We start from the raw sequence: 23844 nt of genomic DNA on the forward strand, positions 1-23844 counted from the left end.
AACGTATGGTAGTTAGGCCTATGAATGAATGATTAAAACAAGAGTAAGTTAGGTATTCAATACATATTTACCAAGATTTTTTTAATGTGTGACACTCCACCATTTGGTTGGGGATGGTTGGTGCTGCTACATCTACTAGAGAGAAGAGGGCCAGCCGAATGTGCACGTAATGACCAAGATGACAACAACATGTCATGTCTTTCAGATAAAACAATTTTAAAACATGCTAATTTTATAGGGGTCATTACTGTATTTGAAAGCTAAAACATGAATCCTGCTGAACTTGTATTGGCGCATCAAAATAGCATGTCAAAAAGAATAGCAAATAAAAGAAAATAACATATCATATGCACGAACACCGAATGAAACAATATATAGACCTTTTTTAAAACTTTTTATTGTGCAAAAACTTAGAGTAGGTGGGTACTAAAGTAGGCTTCCCTAGTTAGGCCTCCCGGGTTAGGCCTCCCAGGCTAGGCCTCTGTATTGGTGGTACTTTACTGTGTAACATATTGTATTCAATCATGTGAAAGAGATAAAGAAACATGGTTGGTTATTGACAGGAGTGTACACAAAAAATGACAATCAATGCTTGAGTCAAAATAAGCAAAACCTAAACAACAAAAAGTGTCAAATTTTTGGAAAACACAATAAAATGTATGTGTATATATGCATACACTATTATAAACATTTACAGGCATTAGAAGAAATTCTAAACCAGCCGGTGATACTGAAAACAAATAAATTATGAAAAAAACTTATGAGAAAATCTGTGAGAATTGAGATTCAAACCTTCTGCTTGATTTAAATACAGCTGTCTTATTAACCATTAGACCACTGGGGCTTTCTCGGCAACGTGGTTCAGATATTTCAAAATGTAGGCCTATTAATGCATTTGTAATTTTTATATTCTAAATGTTTATGGCCCGAGCGATAATGAGGATCATAAATTATGCTATGTTTACTACACCTAATACAAAAATGAACATTTTTTTTTAATGAATGAACTGCCATACATCCCACATGTTATCAATGAGTGTGCTTTATTCATTCATTAAAAAATAATTTAACTACAGTTACTAGTTGTGGCTTATAATCTGTGATTTAGAAATTAGAAAATCTACTGTACTTTAAATACAAATATAAAAGTTACTACAGTAACAACATTTTAAACAAAAACAGTATTTATATATATTTATGTCCCACCAATGTGTTTTCAATTTAATTGAAAGCATGTACTGTGTCTTTGTATAAAACAAGCAATCAGTTCTGTCTACACTATTAAACTTTATGTGACAAACCAAGTGTGATGTGCCCAAATATGGTAGTGATTTGCCCAAATATAGTAGTGATACAGTATAGACATCAGGTCCATATATGGGCACATCACATAAAGTTTGTTAGTGTAGACATTACTTAGATCTCCAACAATTAGTTACACATAATCACATGTATACATAGTGTTTAGATTTTGTCAAAGTATTGTTGAACAAATATCTGTCATCCCAATATAAGTGCTACTGTAGACCAATCCTTAATATCATCTCATCCATGGTGCACTTGGATCGTGTGCTCTCCCTACAGTTGATAGTCAAACGATCAGTTGAGTCATAGGTATAAATTTAAAACTGTGAAATCTTATAAATAGTTAAGTAATGTTTCTAATAATAATATTTGTAGTAAGTTACAATAGTATTTAACTTAAAACATTTAACTACTGTAATGTTGTTGAAAATTGATTGAATAGCAAAAACTATTTTTGTACTCCTTTTTTGTGGAAAAAGAGTTGAATGGAAATTTAATTTACAAATCCTTATTTCTTGCCAATAAACATATATTTCTATTATCCATTTCACATCTGCAATAAGTAAGTTGTTCCCGAATAGTCGAAATGGCCCGAGAACAGGCACGCGACTGTCAAGCATGTCTGCAGGCAGCCATTAACAAATAATAAATGTTCCAAAGAATTGTTAGGGTTAAATTTCATACCCGAGTAGGTTACACATTAGATTTTTATTCTTCTAGGCCACCAACCATGCTATATAGTCATCACCACTTTGTTCAGAAACAGAGCCATACCGTTTGAAGACCCTTATGGAGGTCCAATTGAAGAACAGGTGAGGTTAATATGATTTTTAAAAATTTCACTAATTTTTACCTGCAAAACAATCACATATCTGATTTACTATGAACATGCAATACATATAATAAATATTTGGATCATTTTTTTAGTGTTATTTAAGGAACATAACCAATTGTGAAGTAGTAGCTGCTGGTATTGGTTTTCCTTTAAAAGGGCTACATTTCGGTCATGGCGGAGATGATCCAAATAGACGACCACCTGGACGAGGCAAAGAACCAAATAATTTACCACCAGATCTAACCCTTCTGATATTGCTTCTGATATTGTAAGTGTAATGTATCCAGGCTTGTACATTGGGTTGTAAATGGGGAAGAAGAGGGAAATGGAAGGCTACTCTACAGTATGTACCTATAGTATGTATTGTCAAATTTTCCTGTATACAGTGTTTCAGAAGGCTCCGATTACATACTTTTCCTTTGGTGTGCTAATGCTACATGGTTTTTATTTACCTGTGATCATGCCACATGCAGTGGCATAACGCAGAGGCGTGGCCCCTAGTTTAGGAAACCTAAGTGGCTCTCCAAGTTCCAACGCTGGAGGCCTTGGGCGTTTTAGCCTATTCGGCATATTTTAATGCCTGTTTTCTCCTCTGGGCACTGCTCAGGGGCCCCTGGGTTGTGCCAGTGAACGTTCGTAGCCGTTACGCCACTGGCCACATGAGCATTTATGAAAAAAAAACGCATATTTAAAAATATTTAATATAATCATTACTTCTCAATGATTGGAAGTAGCTTAAAATTGACTTTAAATTAAACTTACAGGTTAAACATCAGCTACTATATCTATGTAACCAACACCAGTTCTTCCGATTAATTGGAATAAAAGGAAAACATTTTAACATGGTAAGTTAATGTATTTATAATTTTGTTTATAAATCTATTTACAAATGTTGCCATTTAAAGATTTGGTTATCTGGAACATCTAAAAAATCTAACAACTTTTTACCCAGGGATCTTGAGTTTTAAATACTTTATTGTTTTGTTTTTACAGTTTGTTGAAGATGGAGGTGCCTTATTTTGCCAGAGTGCAAAACAATCAGTTAGAAAAAGTTAGCATAAATACCTGTATCATTGTCTGGACCTAGAACCTGCCAATCGTGTGAGGAAGTGCATGAATTAACAAGACTTAGTTCCATAACTCCCTATTAGGAAAAGTACCCTTTTGTGGAAGAAAGAACCTCTCTGTAAAAATATTGGCTACAAGCTTGATGATGTCATATAGAGGTACTATTCATATACATTGAGTTTGATTTTGGCAATTATTGTCAAGTCATCCGACTAAATTTCTGTTACAAATAATCTTCTTTTAGTTTATGGTTGTCATGAAATCGTTTGTAAGTAACCGGATGACTTGGATAAATAACTACCTCAATAAAGCTGATTTTTAAAATGTAGAATGCATCCTTTGATTCACTGTGCTCCTACTTGTTTGTGCTTGACCTGTACCAGTATTGTCTATTGTGCCTACCATATAGTACCTAGAACTGTGTCTATAATTTTACGAAACTTGTGCTATATTTATAGACATATCTGGTGCTTAAAATTAATTGTTTACTTTCACTCATGACGATTTTCCAGATGAAATGTAATCAAATTAATTTACCTGTTAATTACGTAAACTTGTTGAATTTTCGACTTAAAGTGAATAACTTTGATATTACTGTGATATGGCAAATTTAAATTTAGAATATTTTGACCCTCATTTTTTGTGTTTCAAGGATTTTATTTAAATTATGTTGAAATAAAAATACAGGGCAGAGGCCTACTGTATAAATGCAATTGTGTTAATGTTATTTATTAGTTACTTTTTAACAGCCATTAGTATATATTATATAACACCTAAATAGATTCCTGTCATTTGATTCGATGATTGTGGGTCACACACAATAAAAAATAAGTGCCCTATTATTACACTCACATAGGGTGGTGTGTATTCGTATTTTTGTCGGCGGAAGACCATACAGCGCAACCTATTAACAGCAATGCTTTGCATATGCTCCCGCGAGAGTGCGAGTGCGTATTACTATTTGTCGGTGGAAGACCGGAACTACGCAACCTCCCTTAACAACATCTCTGGTTGTAATTTTGCTCTGTTGAGTGACGATGAAATTACTAAATTATATGTTGATGCAGACCCAAATATGCGGTCAGTACGCTATATAAATGTAAATACCTTCTTTAGATGTTATAAAAAAACAAATAGGTATCCTAGGCCTATCTTTCATTCAATCTGAAAGAAATGACAAGAATCTATTTTAAATGTTATATACAACAAATAATTAATGTTTTTATATTCGTGATATGGTACGAATAATTTCATTTGGTAATAGATGAAAGTTCTTACTCTAAATTGGCTGTGTGCTTCGTGAAAATATAATCTTTCATCTTTCACTTCTTGAAATTATTTGTACCGTCGCATTCTTAAAACATCCATAATTTGTGTAATATTTACACCCGGATGTCTTTAAACAGAAGTCATCATTTACAAGATAAGAGGCATCTGATAAAGGGCCGAACATTATATCCTGCTTATCCTATTTGAATTCAAGTAGGGACATTTGTAATGTGTGGTAGATGGAAAAACGTGTATTAATATTTTTTATTCAAAAATCTGTGATTATTTAAAATCAAATATTCATTGAGGGCGAACGTACACTGTCCTGCATTCTTAAAGTCAATCAATCCGAATAAAATATTGCATCATTCAATGAAGCAAAATGGATTCCAGTACAACCGCAAGGTAGGTAGATCATTTTTTTTTCTATTGTGTCAATGATTTGACTTTTTTCTTGATATTGATCTGTATAACTTTAAGATAGAATTGTTTTGATATTTGTTTTTCCATTAATGTTTTCATTTTGTATGAGACAAGCACTATTATTTGGTCGAAATAAAGTTATCTTATAAGAAAGATGAAGTTAAAAAAAATCAGGAGGAAACTAATACTCGAACCAATGAAAAAAGTACTGAGTTAACTTGTTAAATTACGAAGATAAAAAGGTAAATTTATTTGTGCTACCATATTATTCAAGTGTATTCTAAAAAAAGATTTTTTGCATAATTCCAGAACAACATTTTCTCTTGTGGTCCTCAGTTTTGAAAAGGTTTTACTTTTATTAACATGTATTTTTTCTCGTTCCAAATTTTCTTAATAAGGACAAATTTTTTTTACAACAATGATAATTGACCCAAATTTATTTCATAATTTATTGTGGTTTAATCAGATAATTTTTTGTTTTTATTGGTGGTGCATTTATGTCGCATTTTTTCATTGTTATTCATGAGTATTTGCATACCAGGTGAACTTTATGATTAGCAAAAGCTATTTTGTTACTAATAAAGAATTGAATTTGAAATTTTACATTTTATATTTATTTCATAATAACATTTATTTTTTAAAACTTTTCTAATGCTCTAATTTTTTGAAAAACTTTTCAATTGGCTTACAAATAAAACATGCAATAACTAAACACAAATAGTTTTACAGTAATCTTATATAATTCATTATAATAACAAAAGTATGAAGGTTAACAATGGTATTTTAGCATTTTAAAAATAAATTTTAAACCACATTTATGATGCCTTTTCATAGGTTGTGGTACTAGTATTAAAAAAAACAGTAATTTCACTGATTTTCTAGGACAATATCAAAATTCAATATTTGTGCAATATTTTATATTTCAGTATTGTCTAAAGCAATAGATAATACTGTAATAAACTTATTTTATATCTAAAGTATATAATAATAAGCACTTTCTCCTGGAGATAGGGGTGGGGCGTTATTCATGTACAGTAATAACCCCTGGATCCGCCTATGATAGACACACAGGCAAGTTGCAGACTTTACAGCTACACTACTACTATCACACTTTGTAAAAAATATGTTATTCTACTGCTAAATATCTAACCTAAAAATAAAATTCACAGAAATATGGCTTTCTAGAGTTATTTATGGTTATGTTTTAATTAAGAATTTTAGTAGCAATGTGCAGTTTGCTCTGGTTTCTAGTTTTACCGGCAATCAAATGTTTTGCAAAACTCAACTTTAATCGTAGATACGTCACGAAGTGCCATTTTTATGAAATATTACATGGTTAGCGTCCGTTTGTGGCACGGCAATACAGTGTGACTTACTTAACACTAAATATTGCAAAGAATCCAAAAATGTTGTCATGGTTTAAAACGGTTTAATTTGATTTCTCGTAGCGCTGTTTGCAGCACTGTTGTGACATCGGTTCCCACTTGTGATTATGCAATACAGACGTTGATGCGTTGCGTTTTGCGTTCTGGTGGAAACCACACTTTAGTAGAATATTGTTGACGAATAAACAATAAGATTTGCAGCACTGTTATGACATCGGTTCCCACTTGTGATTATGAAATACATCACTTTGCATTCATACGTTTTGCATTCTAGTGGAAACCACGCTTTAGTAGAATATTGTTGACGAATAACCAATAAGGTTTGCAGTGCTGCATGTGATTATACAAAAAGGAAATACTAAACTTCCTGTCAGTTCCTTTTTTAATCACATGATGTACCACAATCCTTATTTATAAGTAAATAACAGATAACAAAACAGACAATTATTTTAGTATTGAACAATACAAGACAAGTTAAAAGATTTTTTAAATTGTAAAAACACCCCTATAACCTAATAAACTTTAAATAAATGTATTACTGTAAATAAATTATGTTGGAACAATGTTGAGGTCATTAATGCATTATTAGTGAGCTTTCGTTTTTATGACATGCCACAAGACTTCGAGCAAGCATTGGAGAAAATCGCGATAATCGCTGATGAGGATAAATAGTTAGTAATAACATTTACTTACGCGCAATGATAATATGTGAGCATGACGTACCAACAAGCCTCATTACATAGTCATCATGTTCATACTTATTTCTTCAACTCACTATTTTACAGATGCAAAGTGTTAAAACTTTAGTATATTAATGTATTGTTAATCTGACACAGATAATATTGAGTATAAGCAAATTAGGATAATTGATAACAATTACAGTAGTAACACTGATTATTGGTTATAGGGGTGTTATACACTTTTTCACAAAAGTAATCTATTTCAATTACGTTGATACCACCTGTATAGTCAGATTTTAGGTTACGACTAGAGGGTCATGACCGTATCCGCACACTTGTTTTAAACGACTCCACGAACGGTCTCTATTATATTCTGGTTTTACTATTATAAAAACGATGATGCCGATGAATGCAATAACAGACAAACCTGCTGTGTTCGCAATGATAACATCAGTAGTTAATCTGAAGGCAAAATAAAACAACATGCATAAATAGATTATTCACTTATACAGGCCTGGTCTTTTGATAGTTGCAGGTGTGCAGTAAATAGCACTTCTTAGGAGTGACGTGTTATAAGCTCTGTCTACACTATCGCACTAGTTTGTAAAAAAGTGTGATAGTGATATGTGCAAATATGGTAGTGATATGGAATCATCATGTCCATATATGGGCACATCACATTTTTTGGTCAAAGTTTTATAGTGTAGACAGAGCTTTAGGCAAGTGATCGCATTGTACACATCTGGCTTGTGTGCACTTTAATGAGCATCTTTCGTAAGAGTAGGAAGTTACCCCAATGTATTGGTCCATATCAGGCCTTGCCATTGTAGAAAAAGGAAAATGAGCATCATTTGGTGACCGCTTAACACAAAAGAACCCTCAGTCTACATGTGTGACTATCTGAGGATCTGAACAGTAAAGGAAGATGATGCAATAATAAGTGTTGAGTGGTAACCATGTATGCTGTAGAAAATACTGAATTTTTCAAAATGCACAATAATTTAGCTATCTAGTACTAGGCTCAACAACAATTCAAAAAGCATTTGAGAGATTCCATTAAAACATAGTGGCTTTGGTTACGTCAAACCTTTGTTCCTTTATAATAGATACTGTAATGTCGTGCAGTAGAGTGTGGGTGAAAATTTAAAAATAGTGAAAAATGTTCCCTACCAGCCCGAACAAAGTACATTATTTTAGGGATGAAATTTCTGCGTTCATAGATTATTAACATGTTCGTAGCCTTGAAACTTGAAGTTTGGATTTGTGACGATGAAAATGATAATACAAATGAAGCCTATGCAGGTAACACCCGCTACGTTTCCGATAATGGCTGCTTTAGGAAGCTCAGAATAATTCCTGAAAGAATGAATGAACAATTGTATGAACACAATCAAAGATAAATAAAAAGCATTTGAGATGAAGGGTGGCTGTGAAGTGAAGGTATATTGGTATACTGGACAAAAGAGACGCAATTATTTTAAAGAGTACTGTAACATTGATAGGTCAGAATATGTTAAAGATGACTGGGCCAATAGGAGCTTTGAAAAAGAGTAATGCTTGGGTTATAGGGAGAAAAAACTGATACACTTTGGGCAAAGGGCTTGTGGATGAAAGATCTTGAGGTCGTGGGTTTGGATCCAACGCTCGTCGCACACTGCTTGTATCCTTAGGAGACCCACTTTGCCCTACGTTTGCCTCTCTCCACAATTGAGTACCTGGTTAGGTCAAGACACAACTTTTCGCTGATTACTAGCTACATCATGAAAGTATGTTTCCATACGTGTTTGATCAAAGAATGACCGGGCTAATAATATGTACAGCACTATGCTTTACAACATTAGGTGCTTTATAAATCCAGGATATTATAAATCATTCCTAATAATTTAGTTTAAATTTCCTTATTTTGATACTGTAATCCTTATGTGGGGTACAAATATATACAGTAACAAGTTTTGCTTTTTTTTTTCTCTAATGACCCTTATTGACCCTGCGACCCCTAGGTGAACTTGGGGGTCAGACCATGTAATATAAATTATAGTCATCCATAGATAGCTTGTGACCAAATCAGATAAATGTGTGCAAGAAGCATTTTTTCTTTAATGACCTTTTGACCCTTTGACCTTTGGGTCAGGTCATGTATTAACTTAACTGTATAGATGCTTGTGACAAAGTTTGATTAAAAATGAATATAGCGTGTGGAAAAAGCGTTTTTGATGAAACAATCTTTTTAGCCCAATTTCAGAAAAAAAGAACTAAACAGACAGAACAAACAAATTCTGGGATATATTAACTAAATGCTTGTGAAATGGATGGACTATATTAGGTTACTTTCTAACTTACCCGGCAAAGGCTAGCTTTTCACTTATTCCCATCAACACAGTGGCTCCAGCAAGCCCCAAGATAAACACTCCAAAAAACACGTGCGAAGACATGTAAAGAGTACGATAATGCTCAGGAAACTTGGGAAATAGAAATATCAAAAATCCACACAAAAGCTGTAAAAATATGAATTTTATAAGATTAAAGAAATATAATATGGTTAAAACAGTGCAACCCACTAATTTGTTTGAATACTAATACATATACAAATACTTGTATTCATCACATCACTGAAAATCATAATGTAAGTAAGTATTTAAAGATGTAATGTCCCCCTGAAAAAATTTTTTTTTAAATTTTTTTTGTTGAATATGCCATTTTAATGTCACATAATAGTTATCCACTTTGAAAAAAAATTGAAACTGTAATTTAAAGCAAAAAATAGTCAGATTGGCCATTTATTTTGTATGAGAAAACAATATTTTTGTTCGTTTTGTTTTTATGGTAGGGATTAACTTAAAACTACAAAATAACATATTCAAAGTCTGATTTAATTAATCTTTATTTTTCATGTTTTTGGAGGACAATACATGAAATGAAATATGAAACGGAGTCTTAAAAAACTAGGAATTTGTATGAATGCAACCAAAGATTACATTAATTAAATTAAGATCTGCTGCCAGATTTAAAACGTTCTTCAAAACTGATCACCACAGCTACTGTGACATCTGTTGCAATTTTCCCCACTGGATTCTTAGTACTATGTGTAGATTCCTCCAGTATAAGAAAATTACGTAAATAATACATCACATGTGATTCACATGTACACAGTGAAACGTTTAATTTTAATTACCACACAGTTATTTGTACATTGAGAAGAACACCTTAATTTATTATTTACCTGTAAACCAAACATGACAACAGTTGATATTCCAGCCCAGCTGTGCATGGAATACATGTTAGCAATGTTATTTGCATTATGAAACTGGAAGACGGCAACAAGGGCTATGATTGCACATATAAAAGCACACAGTTGAAGTACGAAATGCGCAATTTTGACGGCTAGACGAGGAACATTCAATCCAGCTGTGATGCGGTATATAATGATTGCTGCAAAAAGAAAAGAAGTATATCAACTCTAAACATATTGTACGGTGTTAATGAAAAATTGTTGAAACCTGGCATTCTTTAATAACATTATAAAGCAAAATTTGAAGAGAGTACAGAAGCCATAATGTTTTTTTAATAAGATTTGATGGAAAACATATTAACAAGACACAGAGCACAGGGTAAGTGATTTGGATATTGTTTTTAACCTGATTTTGTGTTTAATGATATAAATGATTTTTTGCCAAAATCTTAAATAAAAATATACAAACAAGTGACTCATCATGTATGCAATTTCAACTAAACTCGGAGTGGAGTTGTGGCTTGGTGGTTATGATGCTTGGCTACTACTCCAAAGGGTCCTGGATTCAAGTCCCGTCACATGTCAGGATTTTTTCTAAGGACAAAATTACAACTCCACTCCCAAAGACTTGTAATAAAGACATCTGTCGAATTTGTCAGAAGAATAAGGCGATTTAATTTTGATGAGAGTGCCGCATCATACATCATATATGGCTGTTCAATAACTTTCTGAAATTACTTTCTCAAACACTTTAGTCTTATTTGCCTCTGAAAACTTCTTTCACCAGCCATTTTAGCCGGTTTAGTTCTTTTTTACTCACAACTGCCTATAGAATTTTTTTTGCTGGTATGTTATTTATGTCAATTTGGCAGTTAAATAAACATGAACAATATTTGTCCTTGGTATGGTGGTGTATTATAAATTTTGGCATTCCATACCTGCCGGACGAAATGAACGAAAAGCGATATGCAAAGTGATCCAACTTACCGTTTCCATAGAAATAAATAAGGCCAATGACCATCAGGAATGGATGAAGGTTGAACTGCTTACTCGAACCATCCCAAGCAAATCCATCTAGGTACTTGACCAACCAAGTACTGATCAGGCCAACAGCGGTCAAGCCTAGAATTTGCGCCAAGACAGCCAGAGGAATGAACATCAAAGCCATCTTAATGATGTACTGTTAGACCTGAAACAAAGACACAAAGAAAAAAAAATTCAATTTCATTATCATTATTTTTCGTTGGTCCTTTTCAATATTTACATAACAAAAAACTTGGGGAGACCAGGGTCAACCTAAGTGAACTAAATCACTGTAGCTGAGTCGGTTGACCCAATTGGACACCAAGCTAGGTGAAGACACAGTTTCTCCCATTTAAGGCTTAATTTGAGACCACTCAGTTGCCATTAAAGAATTTTTTTCCAACATGGTTCTCAAACGTTTATTTATTTTCTTGGCACCATAGGACAAAGACAAAAGTATCTGGAGAAGTTCTGTATCCCTGACTGGTGTACTTGTTGTTCTCTAAACTTTTCTCTTCCACCAGTTAGTGAATTTGTATTGTACAGATAAAGAGAGTTTCTAAAAACATCGCTAAACCTTTGTTTGGATAGGTCTTGTTTAGTAACTGTTTTGTAATGTGAAAAGAAGCATACTGTACTCTCAAGAATAGGCACAAAGAATCGGTAGTGGCGTTGCTGCTCAACCTTGGACAGGTTAAGTTCAGCAATTAATTTCACAATTTTTAGGGCGTTTATTCAAATAAATATGATAACTTATTAAAACTGTATTGATAAATTAGCTTGATATCGCAAAGGATTGTATATACAATGCATGGTGAAAAGGAATTGGGGGAAAAGTAAACAACAAATCCAGTAAACAAAACGTGTGTGCCCCCATTTCTTTACCATCAATCATGCGTTGTGCATGCTATTAATTATTGCGATAAACCTTAATAAATAATAAATAATTTTAGCATTATTTCTATGTACGCTAATCCCAGCCTCCCAACCTAGATTATTAAGAAGAAGCTAGCTAGCCACTACTAGGCCTAGGCCTATAGGCACAGCAAGTATTAAAACACAGCAGCATCTCCTCAGTTAGTAGTAGTAGTAACTATGAGTCACTCTCCATCCATCATCATGCCATCATTCATCAACCACAGCCTAGGCCTAGCTTATAATATTGTACTAATAAAGATAAGATACCACCAGCGGCAGCTGCTGCAAGTAAGTGAAGCCCGCTCTACGTACTACTAGGCCTACTATTGTATCTACACATTTGCACAATAAAACTAAGCAAAATTTAATAACTAACTGATATGTAATAGGCCTAGTTAAATTAGTCCATCCACACTTCCTTCTTCCCATCCCATCCAAACAACATCCGGCGGCCTCTACACAGTATCCTCTCTCCGGCCACCACCACTTCGGATTTCACACATGTTTATGTTTATTCATACCCACGGGAGATACCATTTTCATGTGAGGTTAAAACAACATTTACAGCCAAAAACAAATAATAATACCTTAAACATTCCATCAATATTATCGATCTTTAATTTTTCATATATTCGGATTTGTTTTTAAAACTTGAATTGTAAATGTTTTTAGAAGTTTGTAATTCAACTTTAGATTATTATTTTCACGCTATCCCTATACAAAAAATATCCACCGCATTCAACCAAACCAAACAAGTTTTGTAATGCGATTTCACCCCAAAAAAACATGAAAAATGAAGATGAATTAAATCGGACTTTGAACAGGTTATTTTGTAGTTCTAATAAAGTTACACTTCCGTAGAGTCAATTTGACTATTTTTTGCTTTAAATTACAGATTTTTCAGGTAAAAACATTTTTTTAATTCATGTTTTTGTAAAAGTGAATAAACATAATGTGACATTAAAATGGTATATTCAATAAAAACAATTGTTTTCAAGGTGACAATATATCTTTAAGTTGGCCCATACAAATGTCAGTTTGATTTGGTTATTATTAAGACACACAAATATTAAATTATACTTGATAAAATAATATGTATAATATGCCATAGAAGAAAGATTGGATCGCACATATACTTTTATGAAAAAATAGAGATGACTCGTTCCTCAGTTCGGTATTAATTAGCTCAATCACATCCTAGACGGAATAGGATATTGATATATATTATGTTCTTTAATTGGAGATAATTAATTATATTTCTGATGTTACGCAAGTATAATTATTAGGCCCACCATTCAACGACGTGGCGTAGGGCCTATGCATGGAGGTGGTCTATTGAATTAGTGGTAATCACAGAGAGACAAGATTTTATATCTCTCATTATCTGATTTAATTTTTATATTTTGTAGAAATGTGTTGAGAAAGTAGGTTATATGCCTAAGGCCTATTACTAAGCATTTTTAAATGCTAAACCAATGTACAAACAGCTATATCTTCAAAAGGTTTGACCCCAATAACCACGTGACATTAATCTGTAACTAATGATTTTTAACACGTTTTATAAATGTGTGAGTACATTAACTCTATTAATTATTTCTGGCGGGCAACAGAACATTTTGATTTGATGCCCAGCAGTCTGCAATGGCCGCGGAAGGGCAGAATAGGTAGTCTGACCACCACATGCATGCTTACTTCACACACACTCACCTATAATAGATATGATTGCGTATAGGCCCAATAGTTTTTAGGTTCTTGTCAGTAGAAATCATCAATTATACTGTACAGTTTAGTTAAAATGCGAAAATAATTGTTATAATCAAAACCTCCATTCAACATAATCAAACTTTCTAATGAAATTTAATACAAGAGTAGTAGTAACTCACCTTAAACTAACTAAAAACAGTAAAATATCTATATATGAATGATGGCAAATGAATGGGGATCACGTGCCATGCGGGCACTGTGTGTATTTAAGTTTGACTTATCAAAAGAATAAAGTTCAATCAAACACTAAGTGGTCACGTGATTACGGGCCTAATATTACACAGTCATTGTGATTCGTAAAATCTAACTTAAAAATATGATTTTTAATTCTAGACAAACGATTCAACGAAATTGAAATAATAATAATTTTGATATTATAGACTTAAATCAAATATTTCTCTATAGGCTTTATTCAAGTTTCAAGCATATTTTATAAATCACTCAAATAATGAGATTATAACAATGTTGATAAACTGATAGTCTATCTACGAGATACATTTTTTAGAAAATTTAGTAAAATCAAATTATAACATATTTGGGTGTGGGTATCAATAACATGGCTAATATCTTGTGACCCACAATTAGTAATTATGCTTCGAAGCCCAGTATAACATTTGACCAATACTTGTCCAATTTTGCTTCAAAAACGTTCACAGATGGTTTATGAAATTTTAATAAAACGATTATGAATGAGTTAAATAATGTTTTGTGTGTTATGGCATGCAATGTACATTTTGTAATGTCTCAATACAGTAAAACAAGTGCTTTGTAAGCCTATTGTGTTAACGTATGCCTACGTGTTAAAAGAACGAAAGAAAATACAGTATACAGGCAACTCACAATTAAGTCATGATTGTGGTCGTGCTTCTGGTCATTCGCATACCAAATTGGGCAAATAAACAAATATTTAAAGATCAAATGATATTTACAAAGGATGTCTATGTAAAATAACGCCAAGCATCTTGTTGGACAAATGGGTAATGATGGTTTTTACTCTATCTGGAAACGTGTTCTGCCCACGTGGTTCTTCAATGAAAGCAACATCAGACAGTTAGGCCTACACACTTAAAACTAAAGGTGCAATAAAGGGTGCAAACCTATAAAAGGGTGCTAATTTGCGCCTTTTTCTCATAAAATGGTGCAGAGTTCATAAAAGGTTTATTTTTGCACCTTTTATATCGAAAAATGCAGACAAATATAAAAAGGTGCAGAACTGCACCACAAAGGCCCAAGTAGGCATACGCCATGGTGACTGTGTGACAAAATAAGACCTATTAGTGTTAGATTAATGAACGGTTCTTGATATATTTAACTTAGGGCTTCTAAAAACTTAAAAGGTAATGATTATGACAATTTTTTTTAAATGACATTATTGTGGTAAGTTAAAACAAAAATAAGAAAGATTCATAATAATATCGAAATTCGAAAAAATCTGTTTCTTACGGAACATTAGAAAGTCGCTGGCTTGTTTTATACCTTTAACATGATAAATTCAAAGGTTCAACTGGGCACCCTATAAGGTTTAACATCAGTTAAAAGGTGCATAATAGCACCTTTTTGTACAATTTTCGTGCCGTATGCGCACGCAAGATGTCTGTAAACAATTTTTAAAATATTGAATTTCAGAGGTTATTTACTCTGGTTTGCTTAAGTCTAGAATAAGTAAACTTTTCTTTCATATTTAACAATATTATTAGAATATTTAATATCATAATGTAGGCATCTGTTGTAAATTTATTTGAAACAGGAATAGAACAATAATTTTAAGCGCGTCCCGTGCGGTTGTTAAACATGCAGTTTAAATATTGTGAGCAGAGTTTGCGCCCAAAAAATCAGGCCTATAAAACTAGGCCTAGCTCCCGGATCCCACACCTCTCCCGTGTAGGATAGCTGTTAAAAGTAAGTAACGAAGCTTTATAGGCATGTCATTTGGTGGTTTTTATTAGATTAATTATTATATAGGCCTATAAGCCTAGGCTAGGCCTAAAATGATAGCTAAATAAATAAATAAGGCTAGCTAGGCCTAGAGGCTAGCCTAGGCCAGGCGGCTAGGCGCGGCCTAGGTTAGGCCTAAAGTAGGCAGCCTAGAGGCCTACAGTAGCCTCTCGGGCGGGGGATAGTCCTAGACCAGGCCTAGCCTACTTACCTGGGCCTAGGCTAGGCCCTAGTTAGTAGGTTAGGCATAGGCTAGGTAGACCTTAAACTTAATGAAAAGCAGACCTAGTAGGCTAGTCTAGTTAGTAGGCCTAGCCGGCTAGCTAGGCCTATAATTAATAATAGGCCTAGCTAGGCAGGCTAGGGGCCTAGCCTAGTTATTAATATTAGTTACAGTAGTTGAGTATTAGTACTACCTATAGGCTATATTAATTCTTATACACATTATTTTTAATTATAAATAGTTACAGCCTACATGATGTCATGGAGGGATAAAATAAGTTTAAACATGAAAGAGCACCTCTGCTCTGATCAGCAGCAATGAAGATGTCCAGAAAAGGAGAAAGAAATGTGACCACATGTACCGTAATACTCTAGTATATATAGGGCCTACTATACTACGAGCTGATGAAAGGGAGAGGAACATACTTTAAAGTATGTGAAGCATGTGGACTAGGTAATTTGACTTTAAAAATCAGAACAATGTCAATAATGTATTGTATGATGTTGTCATATTAATGATAATATTAATATAATAGTTTCCCTTCCTATTTCATGCTTTTTAGGAAAGTACATAATCAGGTGAAAATGTTCGGAAAAGGTGAACCAGACACCAAGAACACTGTTTCAGATATATGGGAATATGAAGAGAATACTGTCAAAGATGTCATCATTAGATACTTTTAGCAATAGGCCTATTGTTGGTTTGAGAAGAGATGGCCACACTCTATTTAAGGTGCAAAGACTGGTAATTGCCATCCAATAATTCAGCAGTTGAATTGAATAATGTAATGTTTTAAAGTTGAATAAAATTATACCAAGCTTAATCAATATTTTTTGTATTTTAGTGATTTTTATTTGTGCACCTTTTTAACAGAAATTTGAACCTTAGAAGAGCATTATTGAACCTTTTATTAGGGTGTAAAGTTGCACCTTTATTTAGAGGTTGAATTTTGCTCCTTTGGGGAGCTGCTATTGTTGCATTTCGTTTGCACCTTTTAGGGTAGAAAATTACACCTTATATGGTGCAAATGTGAACTCCAAAGGAGCATTATAGCACCCTTTATCAGGGTTCAAAATTGCACCTTCCGTCAAAGGTGCAGTTGTGCACCTTAAAGGGAGCTGCTATTGTTGCATCGGTTTGCACCTTTTTAGGTAGAGATTTGCACCTTTTTTTTTTAGTGTGTATAGTCGTGTGAACAGTGTAATTTTTTTACAAATACTGGCACATTTTACATTCATACATTAATTGTGAATGAAAAATATCTACTAGATAGAAAATGCAAAAGAAAAAAACAATCCAAACCGTTTTACGAAGGAAAATGACTATTTTATTACACAACTCAATTATTTTTATAATTTGACAGTTCAGACTTCAGATTTTGTGAGAAATTCCGTCAGATTAATTTTTAGAACAGTACTGTTCAGACGGTCACTTACGTACACTGCATTTCTATGAACGGTTATTCCTTCCGGGTTAATCTTATAACCACTCAGGTCAACCTCAAAACAGAGTTGACCAGAGATTCTGAAAACGCAGACACATTTCTTAAGATAGTCTGCTGCGAATATGAAGCCTTTTTCGTGAAAAGCAACCCCCATAGGCATTTCAAAATGTACCCCAGAATTTTGATCGATGGTGGATAATAGTCTGCCGTCAACGCTGTAGATGTAGCAACACTTGTTGCCAGAGTCACTGACAACAAGAATATCATTCCAGACGTCAATATATCTTGGAATTCCATTGCACGGAAATTGCCGAACAAGTTTTCCCGATTGCTCACGAACTTGAATAACTCGATTTCGTTTGTCGGCGACGTAGATATAATCCCGCCGATCACGTGCAAGGCCAAATGGACTAGGCTGCAATTGAAACGAACTGGGTATATGTAAATCTATAGATGTAGTTTTATTAAATGTGTGATCAAACGTTTTCAGAATCGGGCTGGAAATGTTCGAGAAAATAAGCTTTCTCCCGTGATCGATTGAAGTGACGTCATAAAAGTTCGCAGACGACCTATCACCGTCATCATCGGTTATAGAGAACGATCTAATGAGGTTCGTCGGTGACACCTCGTGACACATTCTATTCCAACTATCAACTACCATTAAAACCCCATTCCTCTCTACACACATCCCTTGAGGTCCAAAATTGCACGGTAAGTTTGATTGATTATCAAAAACTGATGTTATCTCTTTTGCAAAATCATCCCTTGAGGAGGATGATATTGAGGGCATATAATTCTGACTGCGATCTTCGTTGATAGTACCTAAAAGTGAAATCTGCTCACGTAGTGGTTGCAACATTCCTGTATCAGATAATGACAATCGTCCGCATTCAAATGCGTCTCTGACATCTGGAAGGTCAACAGGTGATCTCGTGTCCACTTTTGATATCAATTCTCCTGTCTTGCTGAAGACGTCCTCTTGGAACAACGCGAAGCTAATTTGTTCGTGTACCTCCATTTCTAGCCCATCTATCTGGCACTCCAGCGGCTTAAGCCATCGCCTTTCATAACAAGTTACTTCTTCCATCAATTGTGAACGTCTCGTTTGAATTTCTTTGGTGAGTTCGTGTGTGAAGTAATTAATTGAATTCCTAACAGAATTCAGATTGTCTTCAATGCTCCGCTTCTTCTCTTTTAAGTGGTCAATAGTTGGTTGATACTTCAGGCGTATCGAGTTCTTAATTTTGTCCAATTTACGATCGTTCGGTCTTTCCACATTCTCAACAGGTTCACCATTTAAGTTACCATTGCTTGTGTTAGACATATATTCATCGTTATCGCAAATGTTATTGTTCTTCGACAGCCCTTCAATAAATCGTTGGATTACGATACAAGATGGCAGACTGTTGATGGTTGGCGGTAAAAGTGTTGTTTGCAGACGACATTCAGGGCATTTGATCACGCCCTCGTATAGGAGCTTCTTGAGACAAGGTGAACAGAAAACATGCTCACAGCTGAGCCTTCTGGGATGCTCGTACTGCTGGTAACAGACCGGACAATTGAGTAGATGACGCACCTCATCAAGCACCTGAAAGAAAATAACATAAAACAATTAAATTATCGTCATAATTATCTTCCTATAAGTTTTATTGTACATTTCCATTTAAAGTTAAGTGTAAACTATTAATGAACAATAGCAATTGTATACAAAAACTAATATAATAACATAACATGTTGCATAGAAATTAATCAGTTTTTACATTTGTTAAATATAAGGGCCTCAGGCCTATGATGTTTAAATAAAATCCCTGAAAAAATAAAAAAAATAAATTTAGGTTAAACGATTTTCGGAGTATTCCGGTTGGCTGATTTCACAGTGCATAAGTTCCCTAAGAACACTTAACTATACAAATACAATTGAATGGTATAACACATTAGTCGATATATTACAATTAATACACTTCATTAATTAACGTTAATCCTTTCACAGGATAGGCGGAACACCTTTTCTATGAACGAAAAATCCGGTTTCATTTTGGTGCATTTTGTTTATTGACTGAGAGAATGAGCGCGTCTTTAGGTGGAATCCAGGAACGTTGTGCAGAGGATGACTCGACCGCTTTCTTTTCTCTTTCATTTTTAAAATCCTGGTTCGTTTTAGTGCATTTTGTCTATTTTCACCGATTCTGCTGTCATGAGATAGATTCTAACTGACTATTGCACGTCATCATCTACAAACGAGTATAGGCCTACTCATTATTCCCAGATGGCGTGCGATAGTCAGTTAGAATCTATCTTATGACAGCTGCAGAATCGGATGCTGTTTAGTTAATGCTACGCACTAAGGCAAAGTTAACGGTCTTCACCTATTTGAATGCTGCTCATCATAGTCATGTGATGGAATTAAACTATGATTATAAGCAGATACGAGGTGACCATGTTTAGCTATACCATGCACATACAACAATCCCCAGTTTGTATAGCTCATTTGAATGTTATGCTATAAAACCAAATCGAATATTTGATGTCTGTGTGGTACGGTATGCTTTAATGTTTTTTTTTTCTTTGCTCAATTTCAACTTTCTCGTGTATAGTTTCACTTTCAAAATATTGTTTGACCGCACCATAGTTTCGAGTACCATCGTTCTAAAGGTGAATTGTCTTTAAATAAATTAATGCCGGTTTTATTTAGATCCGTAAAAAACAATGATTTGTATTATCATATTTTCTTAGTCTTCTTGTTTTGTTAATATTATATATACTATCGGTATATAAATCAAGCAATAAGTGTTATAATATGTTGGAAAAATGCTTTACGTTTAATTTTTAAAGTCTTTTTCTTCTGGTGTTTCAACCAAACACGCAGCCAGAAGAAGTCTCTTCTATTGCTGAAAGTGTGTAGGCTCCAAAGAAGATCAAAATTCGTCAGTATTGGCTGTCATTATATAAATTAATGTAATATAATAGGATCGCATTGAATTATGAAGAGATTAGCCATTTTTCTTCAACAATTACTTCACTTGATGCAGTGGGTTGATCTACTTATGTTTCCAACAAAGAAAACATAATGTTTATTAACAGCAATACAATACAATACCCACTTGAGATGTAATTGGTCACGCCATATGTTATAATACTCACCTACAGTCTGGAGACAAAAGCTCGATCATATCTACCGATTATTATGTTTATATAATAAGTGCAAAACCGTTATATCATTTTTTATATCGTTTTTAACAATCAGCGGTTTGTGAATTATAGCAATAAGTGATCTTCATTCACAACATTTTACCTCTGTCACGACTAGCAACTGAACGAGTCGACGAACACGACAGGCTTCGTTTTCAATAAAATCATTTGCCTTTAATCACTATTGGTGCAATTGTTTGTGGATGGTGGGTGGGTGCTGTGATGGGGTGGCTGTTGTGGTAGTGGTGTTCGTGCGGCCGGTTCACAGCGTAGGTATTGTTGCTTTATTGAAAGTGAAATCAACATTATTACGGGTTCAGTTTAAAGACACACGCATTTCGTTCTGCAGATTCATATAGCATTGCTTTCTTTTGAAAAAGTGGACATTGAATTACGGGTTACATGAATTTAAAATAAGATAGCACCATCACACACGCAACATCGAGTTACCTGCGAATACAATTTAACGGTTCTAAATTCTTAACGTTACATAACCGTTTTCAGTCCTCGCGTGTCCCGAAAGAAAATACAGATTGCCTTGAAAGGCCATACCGTAAAAATGATACGTGTAGTAATTAATAACGAGACAACAAAGATTAACACATTTAATCGATATTTACTATACCAGTAACAATGAATATGCAGCTCCGGGAAAACAGAACATTTGGAAATACGAGAAATAACAATGGCAAATGTTCAACTACAACATAGTGTAATATTAAAACCATTAGGCCTGTAGAAATAAAGCCTTACACGCAGGCCATTGTTTAAATGTTTCATTAGGGAGATGTTAAATGCTCCCTGGATCTAAGCATATGCAGTAGGCTTATTAGTAGGGTTATTTAACCATTAGGGCATGGGAAACTCATTATTTTTTCCGCAAGGAAATATTGTAAAATGTTTATACGTATAATAGTAGGCCTACACCTCCTCTGGGAAGAACTTAATTTATTAGCCACATCGCAATAAAAGAAGCATGCCGGAACATTGATTTTTAACCGGAAAATTGACGAAGAAGCCTGGAGAGGCAAATGATTGCTAAAGATCACGGACTATCTAAAATAGGCCTAGATGTTGTGTATAACTATAAAATCCCAATCGCCAGACCTGGTACAAAGTCAACGTTCACTAAGGATAAAACACAAAAAAATGGGGAGGGAGAGTATAAATCTTTATTCAGAAAATAAACATTTATTTAAATATCACTAAAAACAGATATACTATTATAATTATTTTTTTTTTTTCTGATGAAGAATAAAAATAAAGACTATGAAAGGCCTATAGACCTTATTGACCATTCAGATGAATATTATCAACCTCTAAAATCTTAATTGAGCAGAGAGTGATATCATAAATAACGATATGTTTCAACTTACTGTGTTATGCGCTGTGTCCATGTCTGCTAATTGTGAGAAGAAAAAAATCTGTTGACGTTAATGAAAATAACAAATCTAATCTCTTTTGTCTATAGGAAACGACAAATGAATCATTTAGGCAAGTTTCGTTGAATGAGACACACAGCGCAACTAACATACGTTATATTCATCATTATAATATTATTCCTAATTATTATGAGGCTTAGCTTACAAGATCTGATTGGTGAATAATGTTAATTACCGGTACGTTGGATACAGCGTCATGATTGGTTAAAACATAATGACGTAATAATCCAATAAAAATGAACATTCAACCAACAGCAGGACCTCCTTTTCTGTGGCTATACATATTCTCATATTTTGATTACTTTTAGGGTGATCGACGCAACGCAATTAAAGTTATTAGTACACGTACATATGATTCTATAATTGGCAAATTTCCTTGACGTCATACTAAAGTTTGAATGACTGTTTACACTGTATCAGTTTCCATTGTTTTGATGGAAACACACATACACGCATCGGGACTTTCCCGTCTACAATACTATAAACAGATCTCCCCAAAACGACAAAGAAATTCCCACCCACCCACACTATTTAATATAAAAAAGAGCGAAATGTATTCCTATTGAAGCGAATCTTTTAAAAATAAATTAATTATAATGGTTAAAAAATACAATAGTGTACCACTGATAGGTAGGCGTAAAAGCATTTATAGAAAGAACAAAGCACTATCCATTGAAAAGTTTTGGTTTTGTTCTTCTATTAATAGGACTATTTGTAACTTATATAAAAATACATCTTTGGTTCTCGTCTATTCTCGTCTCAATGTAGCCATATCTCTCAACAAGGGTTTATAAACAAAGAAACTCCCACCCACCCAGATTATTCAATAAAAAAAGGAGAAACCATTCCAAGTCAACCGAATCTTTTAACAAGCAACCTAATGGAAATGTTTAAAATAATAAGATGATGACATCGCCGATGCGTTTACAAATTTAATACAGAACCCAAGCTTGATTTCCCAAGGACGCAACGACATAAGCGCAATGCGAGTAATTTTAATCAGAATAGCTACAGATAAGGAAATTATTTTGTTGACAAGCTCAAACATTTAGAAATATATATAAAGTCATAGGTATACAAAAATACAAGTGTAGGCATATATACCATTTAAACAAAAACTCGGATAAAATCAGAAACAAAACTGTGAATATAACAATGTCAAAAATAGTTATTTATCAGTTTGTACACATTTCAAATATTGCATTATGACTATCTTTTAATATTATTGTATGTTATATAATTGACAGATTTAAGAACAAATTAATTTCTAAAGCTCTGTCTACACTATCAAACTTTATGTGAAAAAAATGTGATGTGCCCATATATGGACATGACGATGTCATATCACTACCATATTTGGACATATCACTACCATATTTGGACATATCGCTACCATATTTGGGCCCATCACACTTTTTTTTTGTTGAACTTAGTTTGATAGTGTAGACAGAGCTTTAGATGATCATGATCTTCTCTTGATGGGATTAATATTCGAAGTCGCTTTTTTAAGGACGCCCACCGTAACCTTTCCTGTGCTCCTCTTGCGGTACGCCACTGAAGACGTCATAGATACCACCTTTAAGGCCCATTTACACTAGGACGATAACGATCGACGATAAATAGATAAGCATGCATTTTTATTACATAAAACAAAAGAAATTATAAAGGTTTTCGGGTATAGGGTAATCATTTATGCTGTCTTTGATAACAAT

At 33.8% G+C, this 23844-nt stretch overlaps 2 protein-coding genes and 1 long non-coding RNA gene across 3 annotated transcripts; 1 reads left to right on the forward strand and 2 right to left on the reverse strand.

Annotated features, from left to right (window-relative positions):
• Positions 1-7205: 7205 nt before the first annotated feature.
• Positions 7206-12627, reverse strand: LOC144839875 (plasma membrane ascorbate-dependent reductase CYBRD1-like). Its single transcript, XM_078695445.1, has 6 exons — positions 12512-12627; positions 11182-11383; positions 10186-10394; positions 9306-9460; positions 8136-8321; positions 7206-7427 (listed from the first exon to the last, which is right to left on the reverse strand). Exons 2-5 carry the CDS (start codon positions 11360-11362, stop codon positions 8180-8182), a joined length of 687 nt encoding a protein of 228 aa, XP_078551571.1. The 5' UTR covers positions 11363-11383; positions 12512-12627; the 3' UTR covers positions 7206-7427; positions 8136-8179.
• Positions 12628-15686: 3059 nt separating this feature from the next.
• On the forward strand, positions 15687-16895 carry LOC144839643 (uncharacterized). Its single transcript, XR_013611770.1, has 3 exons — positions 15687-15798; positions 16299-16510; positions 16620-16895. It is a non-coding gene; the product is annotated as an uncharacterized LOC144839643 (long non-coding RNA).
• Positions 16896-17283: 388 nt separating this feature from the next.
• Positions 17284-22185, reverse strand: LOC144839642 (uncharacterized). The gene is made up of 2 exons (XM_078695093.1): positions 22067-22185; positions 17284-19089 (listed from the first exon to the last, which is right to left on the reverse strand). Exons 1-2 carry the CDS (start codon positions 22085-22087, stop codon positions 17422-17424), a joined length of 1689 nt encoding a protein of 562 aa, XP_078551219.1. The 5' UTR covers positions 22088-22185; the 3' UTR covers positions 17284-17421.
• Positions 22186-23844: the final 1659 nt, after the last annotated feature.

This window comes from Antedon bifida, chromosome 4, assembly GCF_963402885.1.
Source record: "Antedon bifida chromosome 4, ecAntBifi1.1, whole genome shotgun sequence".
NCBI lineage: Eukaryota > Metazoa > Echinodermata > Crinoidea > Comatulida > Antedonidae > Antedon > Antedon bifida.